A 22656-nucleotide genomic window follows, 5' to 3' on the forward strand; every position below is an offset into this window, starting at 1 on the left:
CTCAGGTTTGTCAAAGATCAGATAGTTGTAGATATGCTGTGTTATTTCTGAGGGCTCTGTTCTGTTCCATTGATCTATATCTCTTTTTTGGTACCAGTACCATGCTGTTTTTGTAACTGTAGCCTTGTAGTATAGTTTGAAGTCAGGTAGTGTGATGCCTCCAGCTTTGTTCTTTTGGCTTAAGATTGACTTGGCGATGCGGGCTCTTTTTTGGTTCCATATGAACTTTAAAGTAGTTTTTTCCAATTCTGTGAAGAAAGTCATTGGTAGCTTGATGGGGATGGCATTGAATCTGTAAATTACCTTGGGCAGTATGGCCATTTTCACGATATTGATTCTTCCTACCCATGAGCATGGAATGTTCTTCCATTTGTTTGTATCCTCTTTTAAATTCTTTTGTAATATTGTGCATTCCATCCCAGTTTCCCCTGACCTCCTAAATTAACTTTTAAAGTTTGGATACATCGTGGTCTATTCTTTGTTCTGTAAAGCTTTATGGATTTTGACAAGTATTTAATGTGTTATATCACCATTATAGTAATATAGTTCCTATGGAATAGAATAGTTTCTATTGCTGTAGCATAGAATAATTCCTTTACTCTATAAAATATCCTGTGTTTCACTAATTCAACCCCTCCTTCCCACCTTGAACTCCTGACAACCCCTGGTCTGTTTAATATCTTTCTTTTGTCTCTTCTAGAATATCATATAACTGAAATCATACAATATGTAGCTTTTTCAGACTGGCTACTTTCACTTAGCAATATTCATGTAAGTTTCATCCATATATTTTCATGGCCTGATAGCTCATTTCTTTTTAATCACTGAATAATACTTTTATTTATCCACTCACTGATGAAGGACCTCTTCATTGCTTCTAAATTCATGGCAATTATGAATGAAACCGCTCTAAACATTTTTGTGCAGGTTTTTGTGTGCGTGTGTATTTTCAAATTGGTTGGGTAAATATCTAGGAATTCAATTTCTGCATCATTGTGGTAATAATGTGTTTAGCTTCATAAGAAATTGCCAACCTATCTTCCAAAATAGCTGTACCATTTTGCATTCCCACCAGCAATGAATGAGAGTTCTTGATGCTCCACATCCTTGTCAGCATTTAATTTTTGTCAGTGTTTTGGATTTTAACTATTGTAATAGATGTGTGGTAGTGTTTGATTGTTTTAATTTGCAATTTCTTTTTCTTTTTTTTTTTCTTTTTTGAGATGGAGTCTCGCTCTGTCACCCAGGCTGGAGTGCAGTGGCATGATCTTCGCTCACTGCAACCTCCGCCTCCTGGGTTCAAGGAATTCTCTGCCTCAGCCTCCCAAGTACCTGGGATTGCAGGCGCCTGCCACCACACCCGGCTAATTGTTATATTTTTAGTAGAGATGGGGTTTCACCATATTGGCCAGTCTGGTCTTGAATTCCTGACCTCGTGATCCATCCGCCCTGGCCTCCCAAAGTGCTGGGATTACAGACATGAGCCACTGCATCCGGCCTGCAATTTCTTAATGACAAAAAATATTGAGGATATTTTCACATACTTTTTTTGCCAACTGTATTTTTTTAATTAATTTTTATTTTTATTTGATTTTGTAACTTTTATTTTAGGTTTGGGGTACATATGTACATTTGTTAATACAGGCAAATTTGTGTCACAGGGGTTTGGTGTACAGATCATTTCGTCACCCAGGTATTAAGCATAGTTCTTGATAGTTCTTTTTCCTGATCCTCTCCCTCCTCCCACTCTGTTCCCTCACACAGGCCCCAATGTCTCTTGTTCCCCTCTTTATGCCCATTGGTTCTCATTATTTATCTCTTACTTAAAAGTGACAACATGCAGTATTTGGTTTTCCATTGCTGCATTAGTTTGCTAAGGATAATGTCCTCCAGCTCCATCCTTGTTCCTGTACAGGACATGCTCTCATGTTTTTTTCTTTTTCTTTTTTTTAATGGCTGCATAGTATTCCATGCTGTCTATGTACTACATTGTTTTTTTTTAAACCCTGCCTACCATTGATGGGCATTTAGGTTGATTCCATGTTTTTGCTATTGTGAATGGTGTTGCAATGAACATACATGTGCATGTGTCTTTATGGGAGAACAATTTATATTCCATTGGGCATATACCCAAGAATGGGATTGCTGGGTTGAATGATAGTTCTCCTTTTAGGTCTTTGAGGGATTTCCACACTGCTTTCCACAATGGGTGAACTAATTTACACTCCCACCAGCAGTGTATAAGTGTTCCCTTTTCTCCATAACCTCCCCAGCATCTGTTTTTTTTTTGTTTTTTTTTTTTGAGTTTTTAGTAGTAGCTATTCTGACTGGTGTGAGATGGTATCTCATTATGGCTTTAATTTACATTTCTCTAATGATTAGTGATATGTAGCATTTTTTCATTTGTTGCCGACTGTATATATTCTTCAATGAGGTGTACATTAGATCTTTTGCCCATTTTAAAAGTGGGGTTTTGGGCTGGGTGCAGTGGCTCACGCCTGTAATCCCAGCACTTTGGGAAGCTGAGGCGGGCAGATCACCTGAGGTCAGGAGTTCGAGACCATTCTGGCCAACATGGTGAAACCCTGTTTCTACTAAAAATACAAAAATAGTCGGACATGGTGTCGGGCACTTGTAATCCCATCTACTTGGGAGGCTGAGGCAGGAGAATCACTGGAACCCGGGAGGCAGAGGTTGCAGTCAGCTGAGACTGAACCATTGCACTCCAGCCTGGGCAACAAGAATGAAACTCTGTCTCAGCATACATACATACATACATAAAATTGGGTTTTTGTTTTCTTTTTTGTTGAGTTTGAGGAGTTTTTTTGTATATTTTGATTACAAGTCTTTTATCAGCCATGTGTTTCACAAATAATTTCTCCCAGTTTGTGGCTTATCTTTTCACTCCCTTAATTGTTTTTTTCAGAGTAGAAATTTAAATTTTAATGAAGCCCAACTTATTAATTTTTTTCTTCCATAGATTGTGCTATTGGTGTTGTATATAAAAACTTACCACCGAATTCAGTATCATATAGAATTTTTTCTGTTTTCTTCAAGAAATAGTTTTATAATTTTGCATTATGTTTAGATCAATGATTCACTCTAAGTTTTGTTTAAGGTGTAAGGTTTGTGTATAAGTTTTTCTTTTTCCACATCGATGTCCAGTTGCTTCAGCAACATTTTCTTTTTATATATATCTTAAGGATAATCAACACAATAGTTTCTGAAAAGATGACCTTTTTCCCACTTAACTGGCTCTTCTTCTTTGTCAAAGATCAGTTGACCTTATTTGTGTGGATCTATTTCTGGACTTGTTACTCTGTTTCACTAGTCCATCTGTCTATACTTTAATCAGTACCATACTGCCTTTATCACTGTAGCCTTTATGGTAAGTCTTGAAATGAAAAAGTGCAAGTGCTCCACCTTCTTCAGAATTTTAGTTCTTTTTCAGTATTAAAGGCTATTCTAGGTCTTTTGCCTTTCTTTAAACGTGTTGGAATCAATTGTCAATATCTACAAAACAGATTATTGGGATCTGGATTTAGATTACTCTGAATCTGTTAATTAAGTTGGGAAGAATTGACATTTTGTCAATATTGAATAATATGAACACATAACAATATTGAACTTTCAATCTATTAATTATCTCTTCATCATTTTAAGATCTTCTTTGATTTTTCATTGTTTTATAGTTTTTTACATATAGGCCTTGTACATACTTTGTGAATTTATATCTTAGTATTGAATGTACTATTGTAAATGGTATTTTCTAAACTTTGAATTCCTATTATTCATGATATGTAGGAAAGAAATTGACTTTTGTATATTGACATTAGATCCTTTGACCTTGGCATCATTACTTAGTAGTTCCAGGGGAGTTTTTTATTGTTGTTGTTGATTCATTGGAATTTTCTTCATAGAATCATGCCATCTGTGAATAAAGATGTTTTATTTCTTCCTTCCCAATCTATATATCTTTTATTTCTTTTTTTGCCTTATTGCACTTGCTAGTATTTCTAGTATAATATATAATAGGAGGAATGAGATAAGATATCTTAGACTTATCCTCAATTCAGGGGAAAGTGTTTAGTTTTTCACCATTAAGGATAATGTTAGCTATTGGTTTTTTAAATTTCCTATATGAAATTGAGGAAATTTCTGTCTATTCTGAATTTGCTGAGTTTTTATCATAAATAGCTGTTGAATTTTGTCAAATACTTTTCCTGTGTCAATTAGTATAATCATATGACTTTTCCCATTTTCACTGTTAATGTGACAGATTATATTGATTTATTTTCAAATGTTGAATTTGCCTTCAGACATGGAATAAATCCCATTTGTTCATGATGTATAATTTATTTTATGCATTGTTTATTCTGTCTTGCTAACATTTTGTTGAGATTTTGTGCCAGTGCTCAGGAGAGATATTGGTCTCTAGTTTTACTTTCTTATAATATCTTTATCTGATTTTGGTATTAGGATAATTCTAGACTCAGAATGAGTTAGGATGTGTTTCCTCTGCCTGTTTACTAAAAGAGATTGTAGAAAATTGGCACAATTTCTTTCTTGAATTTGTTAGAAATAATCTTGCCACCACCTGAGCCAGATGATTTCTTTAGTGGAAGGTAATTAGTTATTGACTCAATATATTTAATACATATAGAGATACTTAGGTTATTTATTTCTCCATGTGTTTTGGTAGTTTGTGTATTTCAAGGAATTGGTCCATTTTATCCAAATTATCAAATTTGTGAGCATAGAGTTGTTCATAATATTCCTTTATTATCCTTTTAATCTCCAAGAGGCCAGTCGTGGTGACTTCTCTTTCATTTATGATATTGGTAATTTATGTTTTCTGTCTCTCTTTTTTTTTTTTTTTCGCCGGAGTCTAACTCTGCCACTCAGGCTGGAGTGCAATGGTGTGATCTCTGCTCACTGCAACCTCTGCCTCTTGGGTTCAAGTGATTCTCATGTCTCAGCCTCCCAATTAGCTGGTATTACAGGCATGCTCCAATACACTTGGCTAATTTTTTTGTGTGTATTTTTAGTAGAGATGAACTTTCGCCACGTTGGCCAGGTTGGTCTTGAACTCCTGGCCTCAAGTGCTCCGCCTGCCTCGGCCTCACAAAGTGCTAGGATTACAGGCGTGAACCACTGTGCCCGGCTTCTTTTTCTTAATTAGCCTGAAAAGAAGTTTATCAATTTTATTGCTCTTTTAAAAGAACCAGTTTTTGTTTCACTGAGTTTCTTTATTATGTTTCTGTTTTCAATTTTATCGGCTTCTCCTCTAATTTCAGATTCTCCTTGACTTATGATGGGGTTGTGTCCCAGTAAATCCACTGTAATTTGTAATTACAGTAAATCCACTGTAATTCAAAAATACATGTAATGCATCTAACCTACCAAACATTATTGCTTAGCCTAGCCTCCCATAAATGTGCTCAGAACACATACATTAGCCTGCAGTTGAGCAAAATGATCTGGCAACAAAAGATACTATAGAGTATTGATGGTTTACCCCGATGATCACATAGCTGACTGACAGCTGTGGCTTGCTGCTGCTGCCCAGCATTAAGTGAGAGTATTGTCCCACATATTGCTAGCACAGAAGATCTAAATTGAAAATTCAAAATGTAGTTTCTACTGAATGCTTGCATGTTACTTTTGCACCATTGTGAAATCAAAAAAATCATAAATCAAACCATCTTAAGTTGGGAACTGTCTGTATTATTCTTTCTCTTCTGCTTGCTTTAGGCTTATCTAGTTTTTTTCTTCTCTAGTTTCCTAAGGTTGTGGCTTAGGTTGGTTATTGATATTATATATTTTTCTTATCTAACATATTTACTTAATGCTATGAATTTTTCTCTAAGCACTGCTTTTCCTGCATCTCACAAATTTTGATGTTCTATTTTTATCTTCATTTAGTTCAAAATAGTTTACCATTTATTTTGAGGCTTTTTCTTTGACTCATACATTCTTTAAAAGTGTTGTTTAATCTCTAAATATTTCGAATTTTTCCAGCTATTTTTCTGTTGATTTCTAATTTATTTCCAATTTGGTATGAGAGCCTACTTCGTACAATTTCTATTCTTTTAAATTTGTTAAGGGTGTTTTGTGACCCAGAATGTGGTCTATCTTGGTGCGTATTCCATCAGAGCTTGAGAAGAATGTGTATTAGGTTGTGGTTTGATGGAGTATTCTACAAATATTAATTAGATCATGTTGATTAATCATACTGTTTAGGTCAACTATATCTGTATTAATTTTCTGCGTGCTTGCACTAGCAATTACTGACAGCGGAATGGTGAGGTTTCTAAGTATAATAATGGTTTGGGCTTGTCTATTGCCCCTTTTAGTTTCAACCATTTTGCTTCATGTGTTTTGATTCACTTTTGTTAGGTATACACATATATACACATATTTACTATTGTTGTATCATCTTCAACAATTGACCCCTTTATCATCATCTTTATCCTTGGTACTTTTCCTTCTTTGGTGGTCTGCTTTGCATGAAATTAATATACCCACTCCAGCTTTATTTTTATGAATGTTAGCATGGTATATCTTTCTCCATTCCTTTACTTTTAACATATCAGAATTATTATATTCCAAGTGGGCATTGTTATTAGAATAAATACCAAATAAAGTATTTTGCATGCTGGGCTTAAAACCTAGATGACAGGTTAATAGGTGCAGCAAAACACCATGGCACATGTATACCTATGTAACAAAACTGCACATTCTGCACATGTATCCCGGAACTTAAAGTAAAATAAAAAAAAAAATAAATAAAAATAAAAAAGTAAAAATAAATTAGTTGGGTGTGGAGGCAGCCACCTGTAGTCCCAGCTACTCAAGAGGCTGAGGCAAGAGAATCAAAATAAATAAATAAATAAATAAGTGGGGCTTTTTGTAGACAACATATAGTTTGGTCTTTCTTAAAATTCAGTCTGACAGTTTCCATCTTTTAATTGGTGTATTTAAACAATTTATATTTGAAGCAAGTATTGATATATTTGAGTAAAAATAAACTTGTGTTTGTTAACTGTTTCATATTTGTTGCCAAATGCTTCTTTTTGGTCTTTCATAGTTTTATTTGAGCAATGTATGTAATACCATTTTGTCTTTTCTCTTAGAGTATTAACTACACTTCTTTTTTTTTTTTGAGACAGAGTTTTGCTCTTGTTGCCCAGGCAGGTGTGCAATGGTGCAATCTTGGCTCACCGCAACCTCTGCCTCCTAGGTTCAAGCGATTCTCCTGCCTCAGCCTCCCGAGTAGCTGGAATTATAAGCATGCGCCACCATGCCTGGCTAATTTTGTATTTTTAGTAGAGACGGAGTTTCTCCATGTTGGTCAGGCTAGTCTCAAACTCCTGACCTCAGGTGATCCACTGGCCTCGGCCTCCCAAAGTGCTGGGATTACAGGAGTGAGCCACCGCACCCGGTCTAACTATACTTCTTTAAAGAATTTTTGGAGTGGTGCCCCTAAAGTTCTCAGTATACATTTTTAAGTATTCTAAATATACCTTCAAATAACACTATTCCTCTTTACATGAAATGTAGGGATATTATAGTATTCTCAATTCCTCCCTACTGTCCCTTGTGACATAGCTGTCATTCATTTCACTTACCTATATACTATAATCACCTACACATTGTTGCTATTATGATTTTAAACAGGCAGTTATTGTTTACATAAATTAAGAATTTAGAATTTAGAAGCCTTTCTAAAATAAATTTCCTCTTATTTTACCTTAATTCATGCATTCTCTGATTATCTTCCATGCTTTATGTAGATTCAAGTTTCTGACTTATATCACCTTCCTCTTGCTTGAAGAACATCTTTTAACATATTCTGCAGGGCAAATCTGCTGGTGATGAATTCTCTGAATTTTTGTCTGATTTTTTTTTAAATATTTCCTTCACTTTTGAAGGATAATTTCCCTGCATCTAGAATTCTAGATTGGTCACTTTTTTCAACATTTTATATATTTTTCTTCACTTTCTTTATTAATGTACGGTTTCTGAAGAGAAATCTGCTGTATTTCATCCTGTTCTCTATAGTTAGGTGCTTCTCTGCCCTGGCTCTGGCTTTTTCAAGATTTTCTCCCTGTCTTTGGTTTTTCTACAGTTTGAATACAATATGTCTAGGTGTTGTTTGTTTTGTTTTTTTGTAAGGAGTGGCATGTATTTATCTTCTTGATATTCCCTGAGCTTCCTGGATCTGTGGTTTGGTGTCTGTCATTAATTTTGAAAAGTTCTCAGCCATTATTACCTCAAATATTTCTTCTTCTCCTTTCTTTTTTTCTTTCTGGTATTCCAATTATGCATATGTTTGTTATACCTTTTGCTTTTTCATTTTTTTGATTCTTTACATTTCAGTTTGGGATGTTTCTGTTGACTTATCTTTCAGCTCACTGATTATTTCCTTGGCCATATTGAATCTATTGATTAGTCCTCAAAGACATTCTTCATTTCTGTTACACCATTTTTACATTTCTAGCATTTGCTTTTGATTCTTTCTTAAAATTTCTATCTTTCTGCTATATTACCCATCTTTTATTGTATGTTGTCTTCTTTTTCCATTAGAGCCCTCAGACTCTTAATCACAATTGTTTATCTCTTTCCCGACATTCCACATCCAATCCATCAGTATGTCTTATTGGCTTTACTTTCAAAATAAACTAAACTCAGCCACTTCTCAGCATTTTTTAAATCACCCTAATACAAACCCCCTGTTACCTCATCAACTGCAATGGCTTCCTAACTTATTTTGTAACTTTTGCTCTTTGAGTTCTTCCAAGAGCCAAGAGTTCTTCCAAAACTATAAACCCTATCATTGGCACTCTTCTGCTCTGTGGAAAGCAGTGGCTTCTCATCTCTTTCAGAGTACAGTGCAAAAAGCTCTCACCTTCGCTGGCATGGCCCTGTGGGATTGGCCTCCCTTGTCTTACTTTTTCCTTGTTCAGGCTGCTGTGACCTCCCTGGTCTTTGGCTCTTACTAGAAACCTTTGAGCCCATTTCCTTCCCAGTGTCAGCATTTGTGTGTTGTTCGTTCACTCTCCTCACTTCATTCTGGTTTCTACAGCACAGAGAAATAGTAGTCCCTGATTTAAGCACCCTCTCCGCCTGCTTTCCACTTTGTTTTTTCCCCTAGCACTTACCATTATCAGATGTCATATATTTATTTGTTTATTGTCTAATTTCCTCACAAAAATACGACGTTGTGAGGGTAGGGATTTGTCTTTTTGCCCCAGAGCAGTGCCTGACTCTCAATAACTTTGTTGTGTTAAGTGAATGAATAAAAGTAAAACTGATTCGAAGTGTATGAGCATGTGTACATTTTACATAAGTGGTACATGACATTCTTCCATTCCTTGGGGGCTATTTTAACCATTCTCAACCAGTTGCAGTACCTTTAAAAAATCATGATGATGATGATTTTGAGAGCTAATTTTGGTAGGAGATAGCAGTTTTACCCTATCTGCTCCATGTGCAGAATAATAGCCTATTTTACTACGTCTGATATTCCAGCACTAGAATCTATTAATAGGTAAATAATTTCCAAAAATAAAAGCATCAATGGGAAAACAGGGAAATTATTTTTAGAAAAGAATTTCTAGACCAGGATATGTACAACTTGGAATCTCTAATAAGAAATGTTATAGCTGATAATTCCAGCAATTATAGAATCATGATCATATCCATAGTGGATCAATAGAGGCCCTGGCTTATATAATAGCTTGCCCTCTCAGGATTCTGGAGCCCCATATGTAAACACAGAACACATTTATATTGATTGACAGTGCATGTAGGTTTCTACAGATTGTGCCAGTCAGTGTTTTCTAAGGCAGTTATGCCATGGTAATTAAAATTATGGGCTCTGAAATCAGCCTGCCTGGGTTCAAACCCCAGCTTCATGTGTCAGCTTCCTTGGCTGTAGCAAGGAATACTAATAGCACCTACCTTACATTGTGGCTTTGAAAATTACATGATGTAACTTAGTCAAGAGCTTAGATGAGCACTTGGGATATAGCGAGTGCTCAATAAATGTTAGTTTATCATCATCATCATCATTATTATTATTACTGATTGCAAGCAAGACAAACTGGTTCTCACTTCAGCAGAAAAAGAAATTATTGAAGTAATTTTGGTTAGATCACAGATTTAATGAGAAGAATGAATAACCAGGCTTGGAGAACAGGTGGAAACCAAGAGGCAGTCAGCATGGCATAGCAGCCAGCACTTCCCCAGTGTGATGCCTTGGGGGCAGCCTGGCAGGAGCCACTGCCTTCACTCCTGGACTGCAGATCCACCACAGGACAGCAGACTGAATTGTCCTGTGTCCAGACTTCACAGTCACAGGGAGCAGGCTGCATGCAGGTGGGGCCCAGGTCACCCACGTTCACCCTAGAGTCTGGAGCCACAGAAAACAGTAATTGTCCTTGTAGCTTTTGTGATGGAAAGCAAGTCCTGACACCCACCAATTCACATACTAGGGAATTCACCACAAGTAGGCCAGCAGCTAAGATGCTGGGAAACCAAGAATTAACAAATGAGTATTATACCAATTAGTTAATTCATTACAGATTTCAATATTTTTCAAAAAACATCCTACAAAGAACAGCTCACTTTAATATACTCCAACAAATGACGAAATCTCTCCTTGGTTATCAGCTTTTCTAAATTTCTATAACTTTAGGTGATTCTGAATTTCTTAGTGATTCTGAACTTCTAGAACATTCTGAAACAGAACAGTCTTACTTTGGGATATATTCAAATCCTAGAGATCAGTCACATCAATCTGTGCCCTTTTTCATTATGTAACATGAAACAGGAGGACCTTTCCAACTTGCCTTGGGAACCTGCTTCTGCAACAGGGTATATTATCACATTTAATAAAGAAAGAGTAATATTTGCATTGTGACCCCTCATCTGAGGTCATCGGGACTGTGCTGTACTCCCAAGCTCCACTGTAAAGGGATAGCAACAACCTTGTCTCCCAGTCATTGTAATCTGTATCAGAGAGCACCATTAGATGAATGAAGATGGAAATGTTCTCATGGTCGGCAGGGTGGGGAAGGCAAGACTTGCTGCTTGGAAGCAATGAACCATAGTTCATTCTAAGTCTTGGGGAGAGCAGGTTTGAGGAAATGAGGCCCCTAAACTTGCCATGTGGGAGAGGTTGGGGGGTGGTAAATTGGGCACCCTTTATCCACTAAATGTAATTTTTACTTCCCCACCCTCTAATTTTTCTCATTTGGGCTTGAAATTGTTTTTGCTTGTTACACTTTATGGGAAAAGAAAGGGAAATCCTAATAAGGTCCATGCCAGCAAAACTCTAGAAGAAGAAACTAAGAATTTCAAATTGACAGTTTGTTAATGAGAAAAGACAAGGTTAAAGGATTTTGTTAAACAGATGACCAAAATAATGACTGGAAACTTCTGCTTCTGGCCAAGGTGGAATAACAAGGGCTACATTTACCTTCCCACCAGAAAATATAATAACAGACAAAAACTGGACAAAACACTGGACATGACACTGTTGTCTTTAAACCTTGGACATCAATTAGTGCAGGATGGTATTTTGTAAGAAAGGGAAAAAAATTGGGGTGAGCCTTCTGATTGTTTCCAGACTGGAGGGAAGTTTCAGGCCACAGCAAGTGGGGAGGAACCTAGGTGTAAGTATATGTGTAAGGTAGCACATCATAATGGCCAAATGAATGGCACAGGAAAGAAAAATTACAACAGAAGAGGTAGAGCCACAAAACTAGAGTGGGGTCCAAGATTCACTATGAATAAAGTGGGGTGTTAATTTGGTTTTCAAGGCCAATACAAGAGGAGGCATAGAAAAAGAACAAGGTGGTGTTGGGAAGTAGTATAAAAAGAGGCACAGGCTTATCCTTGTTTTATAAAAAACAAAGGTTTTTGGAAGGGATTTGTAGAGATAAGTTTGAAAAGTACTTTGAGACTATTTGTGGAAATTCATGAATCTTAGAGTTTGATTTTATTCAGGAGATCAGTAGCTTTTAAAATGTAAAATAAAACCAGTAAACTCTGTCTAAAATAAATTCTTCCCCTAATCCCAATATAAAAAATACATATAAAAGCATAGCTGCTTTAGACAAAATGGAGGGTATGAGATGACCAGAAACCTCAACAGCACTACCTCTGGTAGCCCCATAGAACTGCCAAGAATTTTCAGAGTATAGTTAATTCCTGCTGATGGCTAAGGCAGTCATTGAGGGATTGGAAAGAAGACTGAAGATAGACAAGATCAGTTAATTGGGTCGGAGGGAAAACTGAAGATAGGCAAGGTGACAAATTAGGAACTGTTGCAATGATCTAGGCAAGAAGGAACCTATGAACTAGGAGGGAGGCTTAAAGACAGCAAGGAGGGAACTATAGGCAGGGACATGTGAGGAAATGCTTAGTAGGTTAAGGTGAGTTTGTAGATATGAAAGGAGAGAAGGAAAGAACATTAAGTAGCTTTAAGTGAACCAGATAATTTATAGCTCCTTGACCTGAAACATTTAGGGGCTGTGATAACACTAATAATAATAATCTATAATTACATACATTACATAGTGTAATGATATATTATGATATAATCATCTTACCAATGCTTTACAGTCAATGACATTGTGGTACAGAGGCTTTGGAGGCAGACAGACCTCGATTGTAACCTCTGTGCTGCCCGTGGTATGACCTTGAGCATGGTAGTTAATCTGAACTTCTTTCTTTTCTGTTAAATGCGGGACAATGACAATACTTACCTTATAGTATTTGAAGGGAGAGTGTTAGAATTGATACTGGGGAGCCTCTCCAGAGAAAATTGTATTAGTTATTGTCTTTATTTCATTCTTAATTAATCAGCACTCCTGTTTTCTTTAACATGTTGAATTTAAAAGCACTTAGTGTATTTCTTTGTCTTGCCTTTTAATACCCCATGAATTATTGAGAAATGAAAGTGATTATGCAAATGTTTGAAATATCTAATAACACATGAAAAGAGTCATGGGAAACTGGAGAGATAACTTTACTGATATTATACTAGTTTTTCTTCTGGAAGCATAGCATATTAAGAATAAAGCTCATTTCAATGAAAGAAAATTTAAAAATTAGAGTGCATTAGAAGCATAATCCAATGAATTCTATTCTTAATGAATACTCAGGCAGCATGTTAACTTTTTCTGAGATAAAATAGCCAAGCAAAAGAATTTAAAGAATGAAAAAAACAGATGATTAAACAAACTGTGAAGTAATTAGAGGTAGTCTTTGAAAATGCCTCATTAGGCATTTGACTCATTAGGACAGATCTTTTTATTTTAGGGTCAGGACATAATTATTTAAGCAGTTGATGTGTCTTCAGCTCCTTTCACCTTGCCACCAGTTGTCCCCTGTACTGCCTTTCCACCTAGCTTCCAAGTTCAGGCTGACTTTGAAGAGATTCCTTAGGGCTCATCTCCCCTAGAGAGTGCCCTCCGTACCATCTCTCTCCCTTTCCTCCTCATTCCTATTGCCTGAGTTTATTGTTTTAATAAATTCCCATAAGTTAACACCTCCTAGAGTGGATTAGAATCGTTCAAATCCACATTGATTGTTACTAAGTGGAAATTTTATACTCAGCCTTTCTAAATCCTTACGACAACGTGACGAGGATATTATAGTTGCTTTAACCCAAGGAGATGAAATTCAAACTGGTAGCATTGCACACTTACAGTGGGCTAGCAGAATGAAAGAGAGCTTGGTATCTCGATACCTTATATAAAACAGGTGGGTCTTGTTAGAAAAATCCTTCAATAATTGTTAAGGTTAAAATTTTGAAAAGTGGTACAAAGAAATTTGCTTTGATGCAAATATTGTCTAGTCAGTTACATAACTTGAGCTATAATGACAGTGTACACTAGCTATCCAGGGCACAACATCTCTATTGTGCTGTTGAATATACTGCTCAACCATTCTGGAAAATGGCATGTTCGTGTATGAATGACAATGTGTCTTGTGTGTATGGCATTCCAAGCCAACATGTTGGTCCCTGCAAATAAACTTCTTGACTGTCAAGAGGCTGCCTGTTTAATATTTGCATGATCTAAACTAATTGTTTCTTTTGTTTTTCCCTCTGCTTTATGAACTGGTAGTTTGACCTTTTGGCTTTTCCCCTGAGATTTAACAAAAGTTAGACAGTCGGGGGGTGAACTTAAGTAAAATCCATATCACTCTATGTTGCTGCTCTACTAACAATTCAAGAAAATGTCTTGATAGGAAGCAAGGAATGAGTTTTAAATTTTATCTTTGAATTTCAATTATCCATGCCATTCCTGTGGTCCACCATTCTATGTAATTAAGAATAAGCTGTATGTTCCATAGTGACACAGCCTGTTGTTTCTGACTTGCAGTTTTCACTTAACCTAGGGTAAAATTGAAATAGAAGTTGCATCCTTTTTTTTTCTTTACCTTCTTCCACTCAATTCTAGTTAGATATTTTTGAACTTCTATAAAACGTCGATGCAATATTATCACCAATAATGTGTAAAATTACTACTCCCATGTAGAAGAGGATCCATTCTTCATTGAACCATACCCTTGGGATCCTATCACATGCAGTTGGCCATATAATATTTTATGTTATTGTTTTTTGTTTTGTTTGTTAAGTTTGTACCTGCATAATGGATTAAATTCAAAATCTCTGTTTAACTGAAACAAAATCTGTTTAACTGAAACAAAAAAACAAAATCTCTGTTTTTTATTTGTACAAAACAAAAAACAATAATATTTTTGTTTTGTTTGTACACTTTGTAGGGACTTTGGAATTTGGAAAATATAGTTCATTTAGGGTATATGTATTAGTCCATTTTCATACTGCTATAAAGAAATACTTGACACTGGGTAATTTATAAAGAAAAATAGGCTTAATGAACTCACAGTTCCACATGGCTGGAGAGGCCTCACAGTCATGGCAGAAGGTGAAGGGGAAGCAAAAGCACGTCTTATATGGCAGCAGGCAAGAGAGTATGTGCAAGGGAACTGCCCTTTATGAAACCATCAGATCTCGTGAGACTTATTTACTGTCATGAGAACAGCACAGGAAAAACCTGCCCCATGATTCAGTTACCTCCCACTGAGTCCCTCCCACATGTGGGGATTATGGGAACTACAATTCAAGATGAGATTTGGATGGGGACACAGCCAAACCATATCAGTATATTAAAGAAAATATTTGTTAGTGCTAAGTGAATCTACTTTCACCTACTTGATTATTTGATGATTTTATAAATAGTCATCTCTTTCCTCATCTTTCCAGTTGTATTTTGTTGTTCCAAAGCCCAAACCTGTGTGTCTTCTGTTCAACAACCTGAATCATAAAGTTGTGAGACGTAAATGGGTGTGGTGGTTCCACTTACTTCTTTACATAGTACTACAACTAAGCCATCTAAGTAGTCTGCTCCTAAATTCCTCCAAGAAGGGAAATATCATGATTTGATTTAAATGTGACATCCTTTCTTAGAGAAGTTTTCTTTGTCTCCTTCTTCCCCAGTCACTTCCTCCCATCCACTGTGCTTTCGGCAGTTCATTCGTTCATTAATTCATTCAACGAATATTGAATAACTTTTGATCAATGTCTTCCTCCCTCCAAGCTGAAAACTTGATGGAGGGTAACATGATCTGTCTTTGTTTACCACTGCATCTTCCGTGAATATACATTGTAAGTATTGAACGGAGTTTTACTAAATGAACAAATACTTTGATAAAATATTTTTGATTACTGCCAATATCAGTTTCTGAATTGATTCTAAAATTCTTCTGCTGGAAAGTAGATTAGCTTTAGTATGACTGCTGAAGCCTTTTAAAGTGGGTGGTAATACTACATTTTGTTTTGTTTCATTAACCTAAGTGCTGTTCTTTGGAATCTTTTTAAAGGAAGATAAATTACATTTAGGAAAGAATCATATTATTTTTAAAGTACTTTATTTTTAAAAGGTAAAATGCTTGTGTAGTTATAATTTGGTTACTCTTGATTTCACCTGAGGAAAAACAATATCACCTTCTAACCATTTCTTTTTTAGTCAGATCACTTGCTTTTATTTCCTTCTGTAGATCTGCTATTAAAGACTGTAATCACTGCTGCATCTTTCCTGTAAGACTTGATCACATTGTTAATTTCTTTCTAAACTTGTAGAGTAGGTGTATAAATCATATTTGGGTAATACACTGACTAATACTGAAGAACCAGGCATTTTCTTACCCCAGTCCTCACACGAAGTAGGGAAATAGAAGTCAGAACTTATCTTCTCAAAACTCTGACTTCAGAATTTCCTGAGAAATCTGAACCTAAAAAGATTCTTTGCTTTTGACATTTTTTCCCTGGTGTCCACCGCAAGGCTCTTGCTCTTACATTTATTTTTTTTCTAATGTTTCAAATAGAAGATGGTAGAGTCGTATAGTACAATCTCAGCATTGGAGGGGCTACTGGAGGTCAACTAGTGCAAATGCTTTCTGGATAATGGAATCCTTTGGGAACACCCCCTTGAAAGTCTTCGTCTAGCCTATTCTTGGAAACCCTCAGTGACCCCCCTCATCATTTCCTATGATGGCAGCTTCTATCTTTGTCGTCAGCTCTGACTATTACAAACTGCTTCCTTACATTGAGCTGTAACTAACTAAAAAGTTTCCTCAAGCTGCTTCTATTTTAGCCTTTGGGCTCATAAAGAACAAGTTGAACCTGTCTTATGCAGAACAACCCATCTACGGGAGATGCTCAGGTTTCCTCCATGTTTTCCTTTCTCTAGGCTAACCCTTCATTGTTCCTCACTTGCTCACTATATGAGCTGATTTCATGTCTCCTTACCCTTCTAGTTACTCTAACTTGAGTAGGCTTGTTTCAGGATCCAGCAATGAGTGTGATACATCAGGTATGCTCTGATGAGTTGAGAGTAGAGTAGACATAGCATCTCCCTTAATTCAGATATTGTGATCTCATTGGCAAATCTGGCAATAAAAGTTGAAATGCCTGACCCAGGACAATGGCTGCTCAGGTGCCACTGTTCTCATCTTTTACTTTTAGGTGTCCCTCAATTTGTTAAGTTAGTACCTACATAATGTCCTGAAACTTGTTAAGTTTGTACCTACATAATGGATTAAATTCAAAATCTCTGCTTAACTGAAAACAAAAGCAAACTTCTTTTCAGAGCCAGAATCTGGAATCATACGTAACAGAGAATGATCTTGTACAAGTTGGTTCATCTCTTTAAGTAACGGTTTCTCAAACTTACAAGATTATTGTGAGAACTAAATTTGTTCTAAAATGCTTCCATGTAAAGTGTATGTAAATGCTTAAAATATGTAGTAAGTGCTGAATGCATATTAGAAATAATCTTTATTATAATTTTTACTATTTCATGAGAAATGCTTATTTTAATACTGAGCAAATAGGAAGAGTTCATGGCTTCTCTATGTTTTTGAAGTGTCATTTAATATATTATATATATACTTATATATATAAAAGGTATATATATTTCGGTCACACATTTGTCCAAATACCTTGACAAATTAAAACAAAATAAGACAAAGTTCTCACTCTAGTTATTTGTTGTAAAGTAATAGAAGAAGTGATATGTTATAAAGAGCATTTATTTCTCATGTCTTTGATATTAAAAATAGTTGTATTAACTTTTTATCAAAATGATTGCTTCCTTCATATAAATCTAAGAATTATGCTGTCTGATAAATATTGGAGAGATAACTCTTTGAAAATATAGAAGCTTTTTGTCTTTTTAAAATAGTTGTTTTTTGCAGATGTTAATACATTTTGGCAGTACAGTACGGCCTTTTTCAGGTTAAGGTGCTGAGCCCAAACCTCAAAGAATCACTGCAAAAAGATTGGATCCCCCCTCTTCACCCCATTTCGTAATTTAGTTAGTGAGAACCACAACTGGCTAAACCTTTGTGGAGGGCCAGGCGCGGTGGCTCACGCCTATAATCCCAGCACTTTGGGAGGCTGAGGCGGGCGGATCACAAGGTCAGGAGGTCGAGACCATCCTGGCTAACACGGTGAAACCCCGTCTCTCGTAAAAATACAAAAAATTAGCTGGGCGTGGTGGCAGGTGCCTGTAGTCCCAGCTACTCGGGAGGCTGAGGCAGGAGAATGGTGTGAACCTGGGAGGCGGAGCTTACAGTGAGCCGAGATCACGCCAATGCACTCCAGCCTGGGTGACACAGTGAGACTCCATCTCAAAAAAAAAAAAAAACAAAAAACCTTTGGGGGGAAATTATCAATTAGACTCTTTTTAGAATTTTACAACTTTTATGTTAGAAAAAAACAAATACATTTGTGAAAAGCTTAAAATCCAGTAAACGACTTGAGGGACTTGGGGCAATCCTAGGGTGCTAAGAAGCAGGTTAGTAACAGTGAAGGACTTAGCACCCCAGGGGGCCAGAGGCTGTAATATACCTTATGAGCAAGTCATTCTTATTTAGTCTTGCCCATTAAGATGTCTACTTGGACTAAATGCTTTTAAAAATGCCCTTTTAATTTACTATTAAAAGAATATTCCTAGCAGAAGTTCTCTTTGATGCTAAATTATATTTTAAGAATAACTAAAATTAGAATTCTGTTCTTTTTATAACATCTGTTACACACACGCCCCTACCTGGTCGGAATCAGTTTGTATGGGCTCACCAAAGCTTACTGTTCAATTTTCAGGAGTTTTGTAAGCCATTTGATGTCAGACAAGTGGCCTGAAGTTTGTTATGGAGGTAGTATTTACACCATGAAAATTGGCAACTGCTACAAATAGAAATCTTTTTCTTCTTCTCTTGGAGAGCCACTTGTTAAACACTTACCAGCTCACCTGTGCTTGAAAGTATTTCTTCAAATAAAATGAAAGATGGTTAGCTTTGAAAATTTTTTGTATAAAATTTTACACGGGAAAAAAATAAACTAATTTTTTTTCCCCCTGTGTTTTCAGGGATACGAAAAGACCGAAGAGGAGGGAGAATGTTGAAACACAAGCGCCAGAGAGATGATGGGGAGGGCAGGGGTGAAGTGGGGTCTGCTGGAGACATGAGAGCTGCCAACCTTTGGCCAAGCCCGCTCATGATCAAACACTCTAAGAAGAACAGCCCGGCCTTGTCCCTGACGGCCGACCAGATGGTCAGTGCCTTGTTGGATGCTGAGCCCCCCATACTCTATTCCGAGTATGATCCTACCAGACCCTTCAGTGAGGCTTCGATGATGGGCTTACTGACCAACCTGGCAGACAGGGAGCTGGTTCACATGATCAACTGGGCAAAGAGGGTGCCAGGTAAGAATGCGAAGCTCAGCTTTTAAGAGTCAATAGCTTTTCAAGAACTTGTTGTGATGTCATGGGAGAAATAGTGGGGGAAAAAGAAGCAATAACATGTTATGTAATTGGTTTCAAGGTTACAGGAGATGTGTTCATTTTCAGTATCAATGCACTGTAATTTTCCAGGAGATTAGGAAATAATATTTTTAAATCAAAATCTAGAAGACTGAAATTCTTAAATTGACATAATTTATTTTTAACCCATCTTATTTACCAAAAAGATTTAGGGTGGACACTACATGATAAAACTATTTAATAGTATACGTTCACAGTAGCAGAAACTTTTAACGCTAAATGACCTACAAAAGTTTTTAATATTAATGACCTTTGTTCAAAACATCTCAATTATTAATAAAACAATTTTATCTTAAAAAGATTTTTAAGATTCAGTGTGGTGGCTCATGCCGGTAATCCTAGCACTTTTTGCGTTTGAGGTGGGAGGATTGCTTGAGCCCAGGAGCTTGAGGCCATCCAGGGCAACGTGGCGAAACCCTGTCTCTATAAAAAATTTTTAAAAATTAGCTGGGTGCAGTGGCACACACCTGTGGTCCCAGCTACGGTGGAGGCTGAGGTGAGAGGATGGCTTGAGTCCAGGAAGTCAAAGCTACAGTGAACCGTGTTTGTGTGGAGTGCCACTGCACTCCAGCCCAGGTGACAGAGCAAGACCATGTCTTAAAAAATAAACAACAACAAAAAAATTAAGAAAGATCTTTATGGATTAAAGAGATAATAATAAGTTTATTTACTGAATGCCAATTATTTATCCAACCTGGTGTATGCTTAGTATTTTAGGAGAAAGAGAAAGGCAATGGAAAAATAAATTAAGGTATCATCCCTGAAAGAAACTTTTAGAAAGACACAGTGGCTGAAGTGATACCTTGTTCTTTCAGTTGATTCTCTCAGAACTGGTGTTCTGGTAGAATTGGACTGTTACTCCTGTTATTCAGGGAGAAGAACTCAAGTTTGTATGGAAACAAGACTAGAAAATGACTTTCTCCCTGCCCCAGTGTATCCGTTCAGGAGCTAATGTAGATAAACCGAGGCAAGAAGAAGCTAAATGTTTTTTCTGGGCTTATAGATTAAATGGGTGATAGATTTAGTTGGAGGTTTTCTCATTTGGTTTCTTTTAATAGATGAAATTAATTGTTTCCTATGAAGCGTGAAATGTTTTATATGAAACTAAAAAAATGTGGAGTTTGTACTTGCATTTCAAGGGTCACTGCTATGTTACAGACCAAGTGAACTTATGTCTAGCCTTAGAGAATCTTACATGTATTTGCATCTATCAGCATATAAACATGTGGGCCGTAGAATAAGGAGCCAGCAGTACCAGAACCCAGCCTTGTTAGAGGCCACCATTTTGGTGGTTGGGCGGTTATTAGGTTACACGGAAGCATGGAGAATAATAGGCAAATGTAGGTTTTCAGTGTCAGTCGAACTGCAAACAAAAATTTCTGGTCATCTTCAGAATGAAAAGTTTTCTTGAGTACCTACATATTTTAGCATTTTCATATGAAGCAGATACATTATAAGTTAATTGTTGGAATCTAAATGTAATATGGCTGTAAGTTTCTTCTTTATATTTGTTATTGCCTTGTTCTTATATTTTAGGGAAAGAGAAACAAACAAACAAACAAAGAAGCTAATGGTCATATATTTGAGAGCCAACTCTTGGTTGCTGTTCAGTTTTATTTTCCTGTAAACATATATTTTCCATCATGAAATCTTGGGAATATTAGCTCTGGAGCACTGCTGAACTCAAGTATAGACATTTTCATATGTATCAGTAGATTCCCATCATGACATTTTTATAATAATAAAATGTTGAGGAGCATTTTAAACAACTGGAATTAAGCTCAAATACATTACCAGTGGTTGAAGAATTCACATCAATAATCTTCTGAATTTAGGAATAAAATGGAGAAGTCAAGGAGAGGAAAATATTATACACAGGCTAGCAATTGTTAAAATACAATTATTAAAGCCAGAGCTAGACAAAATTATGGCAATAAGATGTGTAACAAAACCACTCTATAACTTCATGTTAGTTTAAAAGACTTGAATGATTCCAAAATCCTTAGACCAATAAACTATGTTTTCTTACTTGATAATTAAAAAAATAATTATAAAGGCAAAATGAAATTATATATATGTGTGTTTGTGTGTGTTCCATGGGAATACAGCTGTTGTAAATCAAAGGCCTACTTGTCTGACCAAGCAGAATAAAAATAGTCATTGATTTTAAAGAGACTAAAAATGAGGGAAGAAAAAAGTCTTCTGTAAAAGCTCTACAGATGGTTGTCAAGCTTTTCAGAAAAATAGACAAAGCAACGTTTTGAAAAGGATTTATATCTTTTATATATTCAAATACCATCTGTTATTTAAAAAACATAGATAGCCCACACTGAAAATCTGATATAGACAATATAACGTTTATGAGATAATAGTTTGAGAATGACAATAATAATAGTAATTTTTAAAAAGAGGAAATAGCCTGGGCACAGTGGCTCACGCCTGTAATCCCAGCACTTTGGGAGGCCGAGATGGGTGGATCACCTGAGGTCAGGAGTTCAAGACCAGCCTGGCCAACATGGCAAAACCCCATCTCTACAAAAAAATACAAAAATTAGCCAGGCTTGGTGGCACACATCCATAGTCCCAGGTACTTGGGATGTTGAGGTGGGAGAATTGCTTGAACCTGGGAGGCAGAGACTGCAGTGAGCCAAGATTCCACAACTGCACTCCAGCCTGGGCAACAACGAGACTCTGTTTCTAAATAAATAAATAAGGAAGGAAATAGTAAACGTCATTAGTAAGAAGAATAGCAAAAAGTTCAGTTCTAGAAATACCCAGAATTAGCTATGTGATACAAAAACCCTCTTGGAACATTTGGATAATCCTCAGAATACTTATCAATATAACAAAAACTATGAATTGACTCATTTTGAATGATGAATTTTTAACAAAAATAGTCAATACTTTGGGCTATGTTAGTAGTTCTAGAAGTGCTTCTTTCTTCTTTCTTTTAATTAACAGAATATTGTCAGAATTTTCAAATGTTGATGATTATAAGTTGAATTTTCCTTTTCATTAACCCCTGGGGCTTATTTTTTGACTTGATATGTTTCTCTACTCAGAATTAAGATGTGAAGAGCTTTGGGATAAAATGCATCATACAAGTGTGAGAGTCAAGTTCCAATCCATAAAGTACTTCTGGTAGACCTGGATAAAGATGGCTTTAAGAAATGATTTTTTTTTCTCTTTGCAGTTTAAAAACAACAGTAGCAACAAGAATGATAAAACCTATGAA

At 36.2% G+C, this 22656-nt stretch overlaps 1 protein-coding gene across 5 annotated transcripts in view; it reads left to right on the forward strand.

Moving 5' to 3' along the window:
- ESR1 (estrogen receptor 1) overlaps positions 1–22656 on the forward strand; it is a 416434-nt gene that overhangs the window by 237913 nt on the left and 155865 nt on the right. For all 5 annotated transcript variants that reach the window (XM_054490751.2, XM_063667120.1, XM_054490754.2 and 2 more), the window contains one exon: positions 18969–19304. In XM_054490751.2, coding sequence (XP_054346726.1) covers positions 18969–19304 — 336 coding nt within the window. The remainder of the gene's footprint in view (positions 1–18968; positions 19305–22656) is intronic.

The sequence above is a fragment of the Pongo pygmaeus genome, chromosome 5 (genome assembly GCF_028885625.2).
Source record: "Pongo pygmaeus isolate AG05252 chromosome 5, NHGRI_mPonPyg2-v2.0_pri, whole genome shotgun sequence".
In the NCBI taxonomy this organism is placed as follows: Eukaryota; Metazoa; Chordata; class Mammalia; order Primates; family Hominidae; genus Pongo; species Pongo pygmaeus.